Genomic DNA, 19,753 nt, shown 5'->3' with positions numbered 1-19,753 from the left:
CAGATGCTAGCCAAGGCTGCAGGCAGCACAGTTGTATTTGACCACAAACAGTGTATGTGTAATGTCCTCAATTTGTTGCAAGTGTAAGTTGTGGTCATAACAGTGTACTTTGTAGCTATGAATGCATTATACCAGAACAAAGTGAAATCGAATCTGGGAAAATTGATGGTGCTCGTATGGTACGTGCTTCCACAACCAAGGTAGCAGAAGTATTTGATGCTTCAAGAGGCACGGTATCGAAGATTTATATCACATACAGGGAAAGTGGAAAAACATTATCCACTAAGTCACGATACAGGCAAACATGACTGTTGAGTGATCGTGACAAAAAATAAGAGAATGGCAGCTGGAAAAATCACTGCAGAATTCAATGTCATGTCACAAATCCTATCACTACCAAAACATCACAAAGATTGTTTTGAAAGCAGGGAAATAGAGTGTGAGCTGCAATTCGAAAACCACTCATAAGTTTAACAGAGAAATGTGATGCCAAAGCCACAAAATCTGAACTACGGTGCAATGGAAGAATTCCGCTTGGCTAGAGGAGTTTTATTTTGCACTGTTTCCAAGTTGCAACCAAGTTTACACCTGAAGAACGAAACATGGTATGAAGAATGAAACAGGGTGGGCAATCATATCGTGGTGCACCTTGGGTCTCATGGTTACTGTGCAAGACTGCATTACCACCAAGGGTTATGTGACTATTGTGACTGATTCAGGTCCCTCTCATGGTACAATGTTTAATTTCCAATGGTGACACTGGAACAGTTCCAAGGCAACACTCATCATCCAGTACTGGTTTTGTGAGCATGAGAATGAATTGTTACTTTTCTCATGGCCACCACAATCCCAAATCTCAATAGTATTGGGCCTTTGTGGTCTATTTTGGAGAGAAGGGGGCATGACCACTATCTACCTCCACCTTCATTAACTGAACTTGTCACTATTTTGTAGCAATAACAGTATAATATTCCCTTAAAAACCATACAGGACCTCTATTTACCCATTCCAATATGACTGGAAGCTGTTTTGAAAGCCAACGGTTTTCCTACACCAAATTAAGCATGGTAACGTATTGTGTTTTTGGTGTTTACATATTTTTGTACAACTTTTGTTGCTCTCTAAACTATGTTAAGCCTCCAAATTAGAACGAAATTAGTTCTCTGAGGGCAAGAGGAAGCCATACATCACATACATCAAAACATTCAGAGTGTCAGCAGTTTAGTCCTGTAGTATACTGTGCATGACACATGGTTCTTGGAATGCTTGAGAGGTAATGGTATGTGAAGAACCTACAGTACCTCATATATCCTGGTCTAAGTGCATTCTGCATCAGGACTTGTACACAAAATGATGGAATCCACAGAATGAAAGATGGTAGACATGACCTAATGTAGTGGCTGAGACTATGATGATGAAGCAACTGCCTGAAGTGAAGAGTACTATGATGATTAAAAAACAGTCAAGACATTATCATCTAATAATCATTTCATCTTTTGTGTACATCATAATTTGAACAAAGTTATTAAAGATGCATAAAGACTACCCAAGAAATGGATCTGCTTCTCAAAATAGATGAGAGCATCTACAAAGCTTTTAATCACATCATGGGATCGGATTACCAACACTCAATGCAATATACATGGCGAGTCATTAACTATTGCCACCAAGAATAAATCCAAAACTATGATAGGAACTGAAAAGCTTGTGGGACAAAAGTTGCATGGGACTACCTGGGCCATAATATGACATTGGTTTTTTGTTGCTAGGTGGTGTTGCATCAGAGATATGAAGGTCAACCCCCTCCCCCTCCCTTTTTTTAATGGCATGCTATGGTTTGGTACTTATTTTCTGATATATCAATACGAATCCAATGATGTGTGACAATAAGGTCTTTGAAGGTCAATGAAGGTCACAAAGGTGGCATGAACGTCCATTTACAGAAGGTGTTCAAAGTAATGACCATTGGCATCAATGCAGTGCCGCAATCTTCTTATCATGGAGTGAGTGGTATTCCTTATCACATTGGCACTTATGGAAGCAGATGCTCTGACAATTCTCTCTTGCATGTCTTCAGTTGTAGCTGGAAGGTCTTTATAACCAATGTCTTTTACAAATCCCCACATGAAAAAAATCCAGAGGCGTCAAGTCTGGCGAATGAGCTGGCCATGACACATGTCCTCTGCATCCAATCCAACGATTTGGGAATTGGCTCTACAACTCATTTCTAGCCATCAGCAAAAAATGTTCTTCACCCGTTGTGTTGATGCCACATTGTGTTCTTTGTTCCTAAAGGTATTTCTCCCAATAACAGACCTATTGTTTCTTGCAGGAATGTTGTGTACTTCCTACTATTAAGATCCTTCAATGACATAGGGGCCTATAATTCTGTCCTCCAGAATCCCATAAAATACATTCATCAACACAGTTTTTGGTGTGCAACTTGCTGCAGCCAACATGGGTTTTCAGTTCCCCAGTAATGCATATTATGCAAATTAACACTTTCATGGTTCATGAATGTAACCTCGTCAGTAAATTAAATAAAATAAATAACTGTGTCATCCCTCTGAATCTGAAGTTGAGCCCATCGGCAGAATTCAATGTGACGCACACAATCCACACTAGTTAACTCTTGGTGGAGACTGATATGGTAAGGATGATATTTATGGCGATGCAGAACAGGAACAACATTACTTTGGCTCATGCCAAATTTCCTTACCATTTGACATGAACTAACCCAAGGATCTCAAACCAAAGTGGCAAGAGTACCGGTTTCCGCTAGTAACTTTCCGTTGTCGGATATCTTTCCGATGCATTAAAGATCCAGTTTTTCTCAATGTTTACATGTCAATAGCACATTAGATGGATACGCCATATTCAGCGAATATTTACTATTTGCATGATATACGAGAGAGAATTGTCAGAGCATGTGCTTCGGTAAGTGCCAAAGTGATAAGGAATACCACTCAGTCCGTGATAAGAAGATTGTAGCACTGCACTGATACCAATGGTCATCACTTCGAACATCTTCTGTAAATGGACATTCATGCCACCTTTGTGACCTTCGTTGACCTCCAAAGACCTCCCTGTTACACATAATTGGATTTGTACCGAAAGCTGCTATCAGAAAATAAGTACCAAACTATAGCAAATAACCAGAGCCACTTCCTCATCCCCTCAAACCCAGAACCACCCACAAAAGAACCACAAAAGTGCCCCACTTGTGACAGGATACATTCCGGGACTGGATCAGACTTTGAATGTGGCTCTCCAGCAGGGTTATGACTTCCTCAAATCCTGCCCTGAAATGAGATCCTGAGCGACGCACACCTTGTGGGACAACACATGATGAATGACCCAGTCCTCTGGGAGATTTACATTATGCAGCACAAGGATGGCCAGCAGACAAGAAACATCACACTCATGCAAACCTCCAAGCCTTCTGGACTAGGGGGCACAAGGTCTCATCCTAGTATGGCATTGTGTTGATACAGGGTCCCATGGGACACACTTGAGTGCTCATTCCGGGCACCCTCCAGCATAAGCTTCTTCAGCTTCTCCGTAATGGCCACTGGGGAGTCATTCTGACAAAATGTCTCACCCAGCAATATATTTATTGGAGGGGTACCAATGCAGATATGGGCAGGATGGTGAAAGAGCACCCTGCCTGTCAACGCAATGAAGCAGCAAGCAACCCCTACCTCCCCTCCCCCCCCCCCCCCCCCCCCATCCCCAGCAAGTCAGTATTTTCCATGGCCCACCGCAGTGACTCCTTGGCGCTTGGCCCCAACTCCATTTGGATTTTCGTCCCATTCCTTGGCTCTATGTGGATCCTGGTTGTGTATGTGAGCAGTGGGTCCCCCTTCATGTTTCGTATGCAGTCCACAACCTCAGTGAAGATGACCCAGGTGCTGCCATGCTAGTTCACCATCACAGGCCTCTCAAAAGCCTTGATCATCAACAAAGGACCCCAATTTACATTGTCAGAGTTATGAGACTTCTGCATCTCAAATGGAATCTTGTTAATCTATATTGCTCCATTTCACCCTGCCTCGACTGGTCTGGTTGAGCCTTCAAAATCCAAATAGAAAAATTAGCTTGACACCACTCGATTGAGGACACCTTTGTGCTTGTCTTTTCCTCATACCATACATATTATCAGAATGGTTCCTCACCAGCAGAAAAACTACATGATTGCCCATACAGATCACAATTATCCCTGGTGTACCCCAGAACAGTCCCTTACCATCTCAGATTAATGGATGGTATTGGTTTTCCCTGCAGTATCCAGTGTGGGTACAGACATATTAACAAGGTAATCAGTAGTGGCAGCCAGTCTTCATCCTCCACTTGATCAGGCGAGCAATGGTTGAAGTCCACCTGCTGCAACACCTTGCATGGCAATAAAGCCCGTGGCACTCATGGATCCAATTCACCGACAGATTCCCTAACTCCTCCTTCCATTCCAGATTCTTGGACTGAGGCACTCTTTGCACCACTTGCCACTGCCCCGGTCCAGGACCTCCAAAGACCAGACGCTGTGCGTCACGACTCTCATCCCACACCAATGGAGGCGGACCCTGTCCTTCCCTGCAGGATTGCAACAACTCTAACATTGTCGAGGCCTCCAAGGCCCGTTACTGCCTTGATGCACTGACGGCGGAGAGGACTGCTATAGTGCCCAGGGGCACGAGTCACAGAAAGTGATGCTCTTCTGTTCCATAACAATCACGCAGGATTTTCAAGTAGACCACTAGGTACCTCACCAGGCAACATAAAGTGGTCGCTGGTCGCATTGCAAGACCACGCCTACATCTGGCACAAGTGACTAGAGTGCTGCATGTCTCTTCCTGGAGAATAGCCATCTAAGAAAACCCAGGAACCACTGCAGACAGTTCCCATCAATGATAGCTGGCTGATTCATGTGCCAACTGCCTGCAGTCCCTCAATTAAGTTCTCACTGATGTGGCATTGGTAAAGAAGGTGTCACATCAAGAAGTGGGCTTTGGTATTGGAAAACAGCTATTCAAATGTCGGGCATTTCAGTGTTTAGTTCTGGCTCCGGGGTATTAGTTGCAGCCTAATCCACAGAACTGCATTTTGGATGGAACCACATAAGAGGCTGATTTAATTTGTAATTATAAATTGTGACAAGTGGGTTTCTTGGAAGGACAATAAAGAAGCTACTGTACTCCTATGGAGACTCTCTTCCAGTAAGGAATTAAACAGATTTTGCAAGTAAGGAATTAAACAGATTTTGCACAAACTGTCCAATGTACAAGGAGTAACATAGCAGTTATTAGTGAAACATAGTTCACTTCTCTCAAATTATCAAGCTGTATGCACAGTCCTCCTGATATGTCTAACGATCAAAATTATAGTTCCAACTGTCAAGGTGAGAGCAGATAGCAGCATCAGCAGTTTCTGCATGTAGACAGTGTTTAGTTTGGTGTTTTTCTCACAAGCTTTCAAGACAAAGTGAGTAATATTTGTGTAATATCTGCGCTGCATAATATTTAAGATCTTTTTCTAAGAGCTCATTGAATTTGAAAGTAAATAAGAAAAGTTTTGGCATTGTGTCAAGTCAACAAGAGAACTGAAAATGTAAGACAACAGAGAGAAGGCTGATATTCTGCATTTGGTTTTCAGAAACGGTTTCACTGCAGATGACTTTATTATGGTTCCTCCTTCCAAAAAATTGCCCAAACTCCAGACTTGCAGATACTGAGGTTAAGTGATCAAGGAACAGAAAATCAATTTAACTTCCACAATAGTGTAAAGGCATCAGGATCAGAAGAGATGGCAGTGAGATTCAACAGAGATTATAAGAAAGAATTTGCTCCTCTTCTAGTAGTGGTTTATCATAAATCACTGGAGTAACAAAGGATACCTAGTGAATGGAACAAAGCACACATCATTCTCATTTTTCAAGTAGGGTCATACGACATATGCATATAGTTATAAGCCAATATCATCGACATACATCTGTTGTAGAATAATGGGACATGTTTCAATGCTAATGTAGTATAATGTTTTAGGAGAACAAAAATCAAAATGAGTTCTATAAAGATAGATCTTGGGAAATTCAGCTTGCTCTCTTCATCCACGAGATATGAAGTGCCATAGACAGAGATGCCTACGTTTGATGTGATGTTCCTTCATTTCAAAAAGGCATTTGGTTTAGTTCTGCAATGTCCACAAGTGAAAATAAAAATGAGGTTGTCAAATACCGAAACACATTTATGATTGGATACAGTACTTTCTTACAGATACAGCTCAACATATTGCTATTAGCAGAACAAAATGGGCAAACATTTATTTTGGGAGTTATCCAAAGGAGTGTTCCACACTGTTAATGTTGACTTTTTTTTTAATTTATGAATTTGGCCAGCTATGGACTGCATACAACTTAAGACTTATGGTGTTTCTTTTTCTTCTGTTCTTCCCTGTACTTATTCATTTTCTTGCCAACTGCTCGTCTCTGCTCATCTTCTTTATAGTTTGCATTTTCTATCATTAGCCTGAGGTGATTCCTGTCACGTATTATTTCTTCTGTAACACCTATTTTGTTGGCTTCTTTCTTTACTGCTTCTATCCATCATACAGTTTTTTTCAGCTTACTAGCATAATTAAAAATTTTCTTTGTAATCTGCATTTCTTCCATTCTTTTTAAATGTCCATAAAATTTTTGCCGTCTCTTCCTCATTGTATCTGTGATCTTTTCTGTATTTTTGTATGTCTTCATACTACATCTGAAGACTAGCTGCATATTCACAGAGGAGTGACAATTGATGCAGGAACTGACAGTCGACTCTGAATGTAATTGGGACTGGCAGTTGACCAGTTAATTAAATGTAACACATTCCACATAAATAGTTGAAGACATCCTTTATTCTTCAATTACACTACTCCCTATTGGGAGTTGTAGTTTCATATCACAGGAAACAGTAACAACCTTAAAATATCTATGAGTAACCACACAAAGTAACCTAAAGTGGAATGATCACATAAAATGTATTGAAAGAAAATCAAAAACTTGGGTGGGATTAATTGTAAAAATATTATGGAAATGTAAGTCATCCATGAAAGAATTGGCTTACAAAGCACTTGTTTGGTTTTTGTTCTTGAGTATGCTCATCAGTATGGGATCTTAACCAGGTTTGATTAGTAGAAAAGGTAGAGAAGCAACAAAGAGTGGCATATTTTGTCACAGCGCTGCTGGTCAGTTAGTCAATGTGAAAGCATGGAGATGCTCAACAAACTCCAGTGGCATGTGCTACAGGACATGCATTGCATATCATGGACAGGTTTATTATTAATATTCCATTAGAGGAGGTTGTTAAATCTGGAAGATTCTGTATGTGCAATTCAGTAGCAACTGGCCTCACATCAACATTTTACTTATTTCCAGAACCACTCATCTCAATAACAACCACTTGATAAGGTTAAACATCTCACTTATCATCCAATAGGGTACTACCACGAGCAGAATGTGGAGAGCTCCGGAATATCACTAAGCTTGACTGTTGAGACCATGGATTTGGTTTACTTTTCATTACAAAAAACCTTATCCAGTCTATAAACTGAGGAATGCAACATCATCATGAGAAAAAATGTCATTATTTTAGTATTTTTGAAGTATTTTACCTGGTGATGTATCAATACATGACAAAGGAGTTTCATGAAGTGGACACCAGCCTACGTATTCGTATGAAGAGACAAAGTCTCTGTGCTCAGGCACAGCACTCTGCAGTGTCTAACACACCTTTCACAAAAGCAAGTAAAAAAACTAACATTTCAGAACCATGAATGATACAGTTCTATAGTACTAACAGATGTTGTGAGGCCTCTCCTACCATACATCTCAGCATGTACTACAAAACATGTTTTAAATAAAGGACATGAAGGATTTTGTTACGTTGCCATGGGTCTAATTTTATTGCCAAATGCTACATTTTCTTTCCTATAGACAACTGAATGATGAAGACAGGTACATAATATGCCTTATTTCAGTGTCTGCCGGGTAATTATTGTCATTCTGTTTTGCTTTCTAGTGTTCTCCACTTTTAATTTGCCATAGAAGCACCAAGAAATATTAAATTTGTCACTGGAAGAAAAATTCACACCCACATATCATCATCATCATGACCACAATCAGATGCATCCAGCACATATATTAAACAACTTAACATTCACAAAAAAATTTACAGCAAAAGATTTTAATAATTATGCCAGATATACAGCAAAGACATTTAGCTGTAAATTGGATCGAACATTTGTTTTACACTGTTTCTTATGAACAGTAATTACTTTTACAAACACTTTTGAATCTGTAAAATTTGTTAGCAGCTGAGTTGCACTTCACCATGAAAACACAACTTCAGCCAAACAGTATGTAGGATTACAAATAGCAGCTGACTGAAAGAATTCAGCTGAAAGCAGTTGCAATGCTTTAAGGGGTGAAACTTACTTGGAGTGCATAACACAGAACGAAAGAGCAATTCTTAGTCTAGAATGTGGAGGTTACAGAGGTGAAATAATTCTATTTTACAAATAAGTTTGACTTCCCAAAATAATGTTAACCCTCCACATCTATTTAATATGACAATATTCCCTAGCACAGACTCTAAACTTACATCAACCTTTAACAGATTTAAAGTAAATGGCTGAGAATACTGAATAACCTTAATTCTGCAATGACTCATAATTTTAGTATCTGCACAAGTAAACACTGTTGTGTTGTAATCAATGGCCTTTTCTGTTGTAAGCCATGTTTGTAGGTGTGGACCATTAATATTACTTTGGTATGTAAAACTTGTCTGTGAGGCACAATAGCGAAGTGATCACAAGAACTACGTAACTCCTAATACAGTAAGTATATTATTTGCAGTGAGAGTTATTGCATACTAAAATAAAAATATTTGAGTGAAATAGTTTTATGTCATTTATTCCAAATGAAAATTGTTTGAATATTTGCATTTTCAGACAACACTGGTTTGTATTACATTCTGTTTAGTCAAGGACATGAAACAGGTGTGCGCAATCCCTTGATGTTTACAAGGCACAATAGGTTACGTAGAATCAAGCGCCAGACACACAACCCACTGAGAAGCTCACAAATGAACATTTAATCTCATGTGAGCCTGTCAGCTAACTGCATCTCACCTTCGGAAGGTGGTCACATTGCCCCTGGTGTTCTGCTGATAACAATTAGGTAAACAAGGACAGACATAAATTAAGCCTAACATTCCAGTTTTGATTATTATGAACTATCCCACACTACGTTTTGCATATTAACCAGCAAGTGAATGAGAACTGCATGATTGACTCTGTTGGAGTGTCTCCAGTAGTTCCCACAAGGCCATTTGTCCTTCCAACTAAAAGATACAGAGCTACTAGTGTTTATTAAAAACAACCAAAACTCTATCCTGCTGATGGCGGTTTACTTTTAAACCATTCTTATCAACTGTATTCACCTCACAATCTACTTCCTAACCCTTTTAAGTGCATCTGAATATTCGTTAACTTCTTGCCATTATCAGATTCTCAATCCCAGTCAAAAGGATTTTCATGCATCACACTGTAAAAAATTACAATGTAAGTTTAGCTTTATCAGCTAATTTTAATCTGTAGTATCTTTGTATGTCAGTTTATTAAGCACATCTATGTGCCACTCATCACATCACAATCCAAACCTGAAAATTGTACATGTGATAGTTGATTTATGACAAAATATCAAATACATCTCTCCATTTTTGATGCATTCTATGTTTCGTTTTAAACACAAATCAATTCACAGATCCAAAAGTATAACTACTTTTTGTACCTTTGTTCTCATCACGAGGTACATGGTGCCCACACTACAGTAAACACTATGGTCCACAAATAGTCTTAAAAAAACCACTCTCAACAAAACCTCAGTTTTTGCTGAATATAAAGCTAGGATGTATTCAAAATATCACAGAATAGTATTTTAAGACAATTTTCTAGATAAGCATTTCACTACAGACACAAAGGGATCCTGTTACAAATGCGTAGTGCTGTAAAAATGATCCTGTTACAAATGTGTAATGCAGTAAAAATAAAATAACACTATCAGAACAAAAGTATCCTGACACCTGTTAGTAGACATCAACATGTGGTATGTCCACACTTCATCTTTATGACGCCTTGAACTCTGACGGAGACACTTTGATTGAAGTGTTCAAATGTATGCGGATAAATGTAGCCCATTCTTCCTCAAGAGCCGAAACCAGATAAGGTAATGATATTGGACACTGGGATCTGGAGTGAAGCCAACTTCTAACTTATCCCAAAGGTGTTCTGTTGGGTCAAGGTCAGGACTATGGGCAGGCAAGTTCATTCAGGTATCTTACTGCCCCCGAACCCAAACCGTTGCCTCACAGGTGCTAATTTATGGCAGGGTGCTGATATAAAACACTCATTACCTCTGAATTCTTCTTCTAGTGTACACAGTACACAATGCTGTAAACTACGTTCAAATTTTTCTACATTAAACATTTTGTTCATAATTTTCTACATTTAATATTTTCTTAAGAAAAATAAGGGAACACCATCATAACCATGAAAAATATCATCATGCCATAAGATCACCTCTTCTGTGCCTCACTTGTGACTCTACACATGATGGCAGGTAAGGTCTCTGAGTACCACTGGATTGCAACAGCATATATCATGATTCATCCCTCCAAATTACAGCTACATTAATCATGAAAGAAGGTTGTATCATGGAAGAAGCCTGGAGATACTAGAAGGTTTCAGATAGATTAAATAATGGTAAGACAGAGATTTAGGAACCAGGTTTTAAATTGTAAGACATTTCCAGGGGCAGATGTCGACTCTGACCACAGTCTATTGGTTATGAACTGTAGATTAAAACTGAAGAAACTGCAAAAAGGTGGGAATATAAGGACACGGGGCCTGGATAAACTGAAAGAACCAGAGGTTGTACAGAGTTTCAGGGAGAGCATAAGGAAACAGTTGACAGGAATGGGGGAAAGAAATACAGTGGAAGAAGAATGGGTAGCTTTGAGGAATGAAATAGTGAAGTCAGCAGAGGATCAAGTACGTAAAAAGACGAGGGCTAGTAGAACTCCTTGGGTAACAGAACAGATACTGAATTTAATTGATGAAAAAAGAAAATACAAAAATGCAGTAAGTGAAGCAGGCAAAAAGGAATACAAACGTCTCAAAAATGAGATCGACAAGAAGGGCAAAATGGCTAAGCAGGGGTGGCCAGAGGACAAATGTAAGGATGTAGAGGATTATCTCACGAGGGGTAAGATAGATACTGCCCACAGGAAAATTAGAGAGACCTTTGGAGAAAAGAGAACCACCTGCATGAATATCAAAAGCTCAGATGGAAATCCAGTTCTAAGCAAAGAATGGAAAGCAGAAAGGTGGAAGTAGTATATAGAGGGTCTATACAGGGGTGATGTTCTTGAGGACAATATTATGGAAATGGAAGAGGATGTAGATGAAGATGAAATGGGAGATACGATACTGTGTGAAGAGTTTGACAGAGCACTGAAATACCTGAGTCAAAACAAGGCCACGGGAGTAGACAACATTCCATTAGAACTAATGATGGCCTTGGGAGAACCAGTCCTGACAAAACTCTACTGTTTGGTGAGCAAGATGTATGAGACAAGCGAAATTCCCTCAGACTTCAAGAAGAATATAATAATTCCAATCCCAAAGAAAGCAGGTGTTGACAGATGTGAAAATTACCGAACTATCAGTTTAATAAGTCACAGCTGCAAAATAATAATGCAAATTCTTTACAGACGAATGGAAAAACTGGTAGAAGCTGACCTCGGGGAAGATCAGTTTGGATTCCGCAGAAATGTTGAAACACGTGAGGCAATACTGACCCTACAACTTATATTTGAAAATAGATTATGGAAAGGCAAACCTACGTTTCTAGTATTTGTAGACTTGGAGAAAGCTTTTGACAATGTTGACTTGAATACTCTTTTTCAAATTTTGAAGGTGGCAGGGGTAAAATACAGGGAGCGAAATGCAATTTACAATTTGTACAGAAAGCAGATGGCCGTTATAAGAGTCGAGGGGTATGAAAGGGAAGCAGTGGTTGGGAAGGGAGTGAGACAGGGTTGTAGCCTATCCCTGATGTTATTCAATCTGTATATTGAGCAAGCAGTAAAGGAAACAAAAGAAAAGTTTGGAGTAGGTATTAAAATCCATGGAGAAGAAATAAAAACTTTGAGGTTTGCTGATGATATTTTAATTCTGTCAGAGACAGCAAAGGACTTGGAAGAGCAGTTGAACGGAATGGATAGTGTCTTAAATGGAGGATATAAGATGAACATCAACAAAAGCAAAAAAAGGATAATGGAATGTAGTCGAATTAAGCCGGGTGATGCTGAGCGAATTAGATTAGGAAATGAAACACAAAGTAGTAAAGAAGTTTTGCTATTTGGGGAGCAAAATCACTGATGATGGTCGAAGTAGAGAGGATATAACATGTAGACCAGCAATGGCAAGGAAAGCGTTTCTGAAGAAGAGAAATTTGTTAACATCACGTATAGATTTAAGTGTCAGGAAGCCGTTTCTCAAAGTATTTGTATGGAGTGTAGTCATGTATGGAAGTGAAACATGGACAATAAATAGTTTAGACAAGAAGAGAATAGAAGCTTTTGAAATGTGGTGCTACAGAAGAATGCTGAAGATTAGGTGGGTAGATCACATAACTAATGAGGAGGTATTGAATAGAATTGGGGAGAAGAGGAGTTTGTGGCACAACTTGACTAGAAGAAGGGATCGGTTGGTAGGACATGTTCTGAGGCATCAAGGGATCACCCATTTAGTACTGGAGGGCAGCGTGGAGGGTAAAAATCGTAGAGGGAGACCAAGAGATGAATACACTAAGCAGATTCAGAAGGGTGTAGGCTGCAGTAGGTACTGGGAGATGATGAAGCTTGCACAGGATAGAGTAGCATGGAGAGCTGAATCAAACCAGTCACAGGACTGAAGACCACAACAACAACAACAACAACAACACAATTAAATTGTTTTCAATGGCGGTGCACAGTCAGTGTGACCTTAATGCAATCCTGTTTTGATTTCTGTGGCAATCCAACGCTTCAAATCAAAACGTTTAGTTAACAGCACGAAGCTTGGTTTTCTCCACTGTCAATTACAGTTCACACACTGACCAATTTAGACGGATGTCAACAATGAACTGTACCCTGTACATTGTTGAAATTCTTTGTACAGTCCTTGGAATAATGAAGCTTACCAACCACAAAGACACAACAAAAATGTGCCATTATTTAATGACAATTTACTATACTCGTCAAACCATCCTTTTATGTTACATAAGGAACGCGCAATTTTATTTACGAAATGTTGTGAAACTGTGTAAGTCATCTAATGCTACTGCTGAATATAACATATGGATTCCACTTCTTTTACATTTATTTCATCTGATTTAGATAAAACTAGGAGAAATGCTGACTGTTTATTGCCTGCATTTTCCTGTGTATACATCAACAACAGGAAAATTGTGACTGGAATAATACACATATGTAACAGGCAATTTGCAGGGATTCTTTTGTCTTAGTTCTCTTGTGCCATGTTTCTCTCAGCATGTACTGCATTACATTACTTTTTGTAAAAACAGTACCACCAAGGAGACATGGGATTACAATGAAATTTTTTCCACAGATTAGGAACATGACAATACACAAATGATTAGAATTGTAGAACTATACATGAACTTCGACCATGAAAATTAGTAAGGTGTGCAGCCACCACAAGCTATAGTAAGAGGCTCTAGGTGTCATGGCATGGGCATACTTCTGGGGGACACACTGCACAATTATATGGCATGGACAGTGATTGCATGAGTGTCAGAATGAATAAGTCAACCAACCATATCCCAAACAGCTCTGATGAGCAATGTCAGGCTGGGATAACAGTGGCATCCATTGATCTCTAAAGAAGTCTTACAAATTGCTTGCCCCCATGTGACCAGGCACTGACCTGCTGAAATATGGCATTTGGAGCTGCCTGCAGGGGCGGGGGTGGGGGGGGGGGGGGGGGGCGGGGGGGCACACCAGGCCAGAGTGCTTCAGGCTATAATGCTGCCTCCCTTATGTAGCTGGTGATGTTCCGATTGCCCTCAATTTGCACGTTAAAGTCAAAGGTGCCCGAAGTACCACATTTGACATTTACCTGCTCTGCCACTCAAAAACGCAGTCTGCCCAACAGCATCCAACCTGGTAGTGTCTATCATGTATGCTGCCATACAGTTGGTCAAGTTGAAGTGGAACTCATCTGAAAACACTACATACTGCCACTCAGAACCCCAGTGACTGTGATGCCAACTAAGGAGATGGTGGTTTACGGTCAATGTCCGTTGTAGTGCTCCAAGGCCGAGCCAACATTACAGACAAAGCTGTTCTGTTGGTTATGGTCATGCGTACGAGATGGTGGTCATCTCACACTGTGTGGTTCAAGCACCACCTTGTGTATATGATCCTCTTATATCCATTGGTTCCACACATGCATCACTGTTTTAGTAACATGCGCTATACAAGCAGCAATGTTACCATACGACTATCTCAGAGACCAATCATTCTGTCCTGTTTGGACTCACCCACATGCTGATATTATGTCTTTTGACATTGATAAGGCATATCAGCACTTCCTTGCACATTTCTGCTTGATCTGACAGCTCTACACTCTCTAAGTGCTGTGTTAACGCTGACCTGTCTGGTAACACAACAGAGGGTGCTGCTGGGCCTATGTGTAAGCCATCTCTCTGCAACCATTAATCAGTTATTACAGTTCCACTGTTCTACACCACCTCCAATTTTGAAGTGATTTATACCATTACTTCCGTGTGTTGCAATTATCACGAACATTACTGTATTATATAAATGACAACACGGCCACAGATGAGAGAGTTATCTTGTTTACATATTGCACAAAAAAAACTGCATAATTAGTCCAAAAGAACTATACTTTCCACACAAGGTAACATAGCTAATGGTTATGCTTTTCAACTCAGCAAATTGAAATTCTCTCAAAATGTAACCTGAATACAAACAACTACATCAGACATTGGATGTATTTAGTCAAATAATGAGAACAACAAAGAAGTAGATACAGCTTAGCAGGACAAAAGCCAGTCACAAATTTTCCTTCAGTATCTACAACTAAAACTCAATTAAATTCATGAAGAAAAATGATCATATTCACTGAAAGTTGTAAAATTTATGCCTCACTAACAGGAACATGCAAATGTTAAGTTCTCAGGGTCAGCAGACCCTTCTTCAGAACCCAGATAAAAGATGAAAGAACCACATGTCGAAAGCTAGATAAGTATTACTCAGAAATCAACAGAAACACACAAGAAATTAATGCACCACATGATGAAATGTAGTATCTGAAGAGGAAACTATGTCTCTGAACAATGAAAGGTATGTAACATTTCATAACTAACATTTTTTGTATGTATATCAGACACTGGTAAAAATATGATAAGAGATACAAACTACATATGTGAGCTGGACAATAGATATCACAACCTGAGTTTCACACACTTTAAATTCCTACAAATCATAACTAAAGAAAGCACATAAAAAATTAAAATTATTTACTGTATGTGTTAAAAGGTGTAACTTTTTATTGTGCAAATCTTACAGCTCAGTAATGTCTGACCTACAGGTAAAACTTATTATTCATTTTAAAACTGAGTTAGCAGAAGAACATTATTTCACTAATGTAGGTGAAGTAGCTGACGTTTGATTTGGTAAAAGTGGAGAAAGCCTAAGAAAGTGAGAAAACAAAAGCAGGGGAGAGTGGAATATGTTAATGCAACAGCTGGAAAAGTTGAATGTACCTTGCAAATTCCAGTTGTGTATCCTTAAGATTTCCAATGTTCAGACTGAAAAGTGTTGGAAAGGTGTAAGCACGCGTCGTTGTTGGATGTGTCGTATCATGCCGATGAATGCTATGTCAATATCTGAAGTTTGGGAAAATTGTGATACATACCCAGATAAAACAATAGTATAACTGTCACACCACTTGCAGCTGTAACATTACATACTGTAATTCTATGTTGTTATATGTGGAAATAACAATTAAAGACTTACATGGTTCACCAGATTCTAATCTTGACTGAAGTTCTTTGATTTGAATTTCTTTCCTCTTTACCTCATGAGACAACGTATCATACCTCTGACGTAAATCTCTCAACTCCCTGTAACAATTAAAGTGATGCTGAGCACAATGAATTCTGTTTAGGTGTAAAAAAGTAGTGTGGATTTACTGTCAAATGGTTCTAACGGCTCTGACCACTATGGAAGTTAACTACTGTGGTCATCAGTCCCCTAGAACTTAGAACTACTTAAACCTAACTAACCTAAGGACATCACACACATCCATGCCCAAGGCAGGATTCGAACCTGCGACCGTAGCGGTCGCACGGTTCCAGACTGTAGCACGTAGTAGTGCCTAAAACCGCTCGGCCACCCCGGCTGGTAGATTCACTGTCCAAAACAAATATCAACATCCTAGATATAATATTACAACAAAAAATAAGGCTGCTGTACAGTGAATTATATATGTTATGTTGATAGACACACACACACACACACACACACACACACACACACACACACACACACACACACACACACACAAAAATTCAAGCTTTCGCAACCAACGGTTGCTTCATCAGGAAAAAGGGAAGGAGAGGGAAAGACGAAAGGATGTCGGTTTTAAGGGAGAGGGTAAGGAGTCATTCCAATCCCGGGAGTGGAAAGACTTACCTATGGGAGAAAAAAGGACAGGTATACACTCGCGCACACACACATCTCCATCCACATATATGTAAAGGCAAAGAATTTGGGCAGAGATGTCAGTCGAGGCGGAAGTACAGCAGCAAAGAAGTTGTTGAAAGACAGGTGAGGTATGAGCGGCGGCAACTTGAAATTAGCGAAGGTTGAGGCCTGGAGGATATCGAGAAGAGAGGATGTACTGAAGGTCAAGTTCCCATCTCTGGAGTTCTGACAGGTTGGTGTTAGTGGGAAGTATCCAGATAACTCGGATGGTGTAACACGGTGCCAAGATGTGCTGGCCGTGCACCAAGGCATGTTTAGCCACAGGGTGATCCTCATTACCAACAAACACTGTCTGCCTGTGTCCATTCGTGCAAATGGACAGTTTGTTGCTGGTCATTCCCACATAGAAAGCTTCACAGTGTAGGCAGCTCAGTTGGTAAATCAGTGGGTGCTTTAACACATAGCTCAGCCTTGGATCGTGTACACCTTCCGGGTTACAGGACTGGAGTAGGTGGTGGTGGGAGGGTGCATGGGACAGGTTTTACACCGGGGGCGGTTACAAGGATAGGAACCAGAGGGTAGGGAAAGTGGTTTGGGGATTTCATAGGGATGAACTAAGAGGTTACGAAGGTTAGGTGGACGGTGGAAAGACACTCTTGGTGGAGTGGGGAGGATTTCATAAAGGATGGATCTCATTTCAGGGCAGGATTTGAGGAAGTCGTATCCCTGCTGGAGAGCCACATTCAGAGTCTGATCCAGTTCCAGAAAGTATCCTGTCACAAGTGGAGCACTTTTGTGGTTCTTCTGTGGGAGGTTCTGGGTTTGAGGGGATGAGGAAGTGGCTCTGGATATTTGCTTCTGTACCAGGTTAGGAGGGTAATTGCGGGTTGCGAAAGCTGTTTTCAGATTGTTGGTGTAATGGTTCAGTGATTGAGGACTGGAGCAGACTCATTTGCCACGAAGACCTAGGCTGTAGGGAAGGGACCGTTTGATATGGAATGGGTGGCAGCTGTCATAATGGAGGTACTGTTACTTGTTGGTGGGTTTGATGTGGACGGATGTGTGAAGTTGGCCATTGGACAGATGGAGGTTAACGTCAAGGAAAGTGGGATGGGATTTGGAGTAGGACCAGGTGAATCTGATGGAACCAAAGGAGTTGAGGTTGGAGAGGAAATTCTGGAGTTGTTCTTCACTGTGAGTCCATATCATGAAGATGTCATCAATAAATCTGTACCAAACTTTGGGTTGGCAGGCCTGGGTAACCAAGAAGGCTTCCTCTTACCGACTCATAAATAGGTTGGCGTACGAGGGGGCCATCCTGGTACCCATGGCTGTTCCCTTTAATTGTTGGTATGTCTGGCCTTCAAAAGTGAAGAAGTTGTGGGTCAGGATGAAGCTGGCTAAGGTAATGAGGAAAGAGGTTTTAGGTAGGGTGGCAGGTGATCGGCATGAAAGGAAGTGCTCCATCGCAGCAAGGCCCTGAATGTGCGGAATATTTGTGTATAAAGAAGTGTGTGTGTGTATGTGTGTATGTGTGTGTGTGTGTGTGTGTGTGTGAGAGAGAGAGAGATAGAGAGAGAGAGAGAGAGAGAGAGAGAGAGAGAGAGAGAGAGAGAGAGAGAGAGAGAGTGTACAAGCTCTGTCAGTTTGTACTCTTAGCATAACATACTTCTGGAAAAAGATGAAGATTATTCAAGGTGAAGAGAAAGAAGGTTCAGTCTAATTCTTTTCTTGGTGTCACTGTGTTGTCTTAACTAAGTATTATTTGACACAAGTCACTAAATTAATTACAATGAAACTAATATTGTCACAAAGGCCCTGAATTTCTGGGACATCATTATTAACTAATAATTAAACTTCACAAAAAAAGATGGATGACTTAATGTAACTAGAACCAACTAATATTTATTAAGAAATCACCAGTAATCATCTGTTATACTGTATGCAAGATATGGCTATAAAATAATGGGACTACCACTGTGAAACAATATTTTAAAAACATACATTTACTTATTGTACCTCTCAATATATACCCGTCCTCTATCCCTAAAAAGTTCCATGCAAATCTTCCATTGATGGAAACAGTGCTGAAACTCTTCCTCTGTAGGCTCCTCAATGATGCATTCTGCTTTTTCTTTCACTCCTTCAGCATAATGAAATCTTGTTCCTTTTAGTACACATTTGACCTTTAAGAACAGATAAAAGTTATGCGGCATTAGGTCAGGGGAATAAGGTGGGTTGTGTAACACTGGGATACAGTACTTCCCTTGAACTCTGTTAATAGACAATGTGGTACGAGTCGGTGCATTGACTACTACTCCCACAATTTGAGCCATTTTTTTCTTATTTTCTCATGGAACTGAGCAAGCCCATTTATGTAGTAATGTAGGAATCTAGTGAAGATTCACTTTGAATTTTGCTTTGCTCATTCGAACCCTTTTTACTATCAATGAAGTTGAGTCCTTCCCATGTATGGGTTGCTGCTTGATTTCTGGATCAGAAGCGCACAACCAAGATTTGCTATATGTTTCCATTCTTTTCAAGAAAGTAGTATCACTTTCAGTGGTCTTCAAAGTGTTGATACAAACGTTTTCAGAAGCTTCTTTTTGTTCGATCACTGCAATTTTCAGCACCCATTTCACACACATCTTTATCATGTTAAAATGGTTATGTAAAATTTGCCTTATGCATTCTTTCTCAATTCCTACATTTTCAGCAATTGAGTGAATACTCAAATGATAGTCAGATCAAATTAGTTACTTACTTTTTCAATACTTTAATGTGTTTTTGATGGTGAAGGGCATCCTGGCCATGAGTCATCTTCAGTGTCTTCTCAGCTATCTTTGAAATGTGTGAACCACTCAAAAACCCACATATGCGATAAAAAGTCTTTGCCGTACATTTATTTTTGTTAAAGACAA

The 19,753-nt window shown here is 39.9% G+C and overlaps 1 protein-coding gene across 2 annotated transcripts in view; it reads right to left on the bottom strand.

Moving 5' to 3' along the window:
* LOC126365897 (serine/threonine-protein kinase Genghis Khan) overlaps positions 1-19,753 on the bottom strand; it is a 323,790-nt gene that overhangs the window by 112,512 nt on the left and 191,525 nt on the right. For both annotated transcript variants that reach the window (XM_050008618.1, XM_050008619.1), the window contains exon 18: positions 16,143-16,249. In XM_050008618.1, coding sequence (XP_049864575.1) covers positions 16,143-16,249 — 107 coding nt within the window. The remainder of the gene's footprint in view (positions 1-16,142; positions 16,250-19,753) is intronic.

The sequence above is a fragment of the Schistocerca gregaria genome, chromosome 4 (genome assembly GCF_023897955.1).
Source record: "Schistocerca gregaria isolate iqSchGreg1 chromosome 4, iqSchGreg1.2, whole genome shotgun sequence".
In the NCBI taxonomy this organism is placed as follows: Eukaryota; Metazoa; Arthropoda; class Insecta; order Orthoptera; family Acrididae; genus Schistocerca; species Schistocerca gregaria.
The sequence above is the reverse complement of the archived record's forward strand: the minus strand, read 5'-3'. Positions and strand labels throughout refer to the sequence as shown.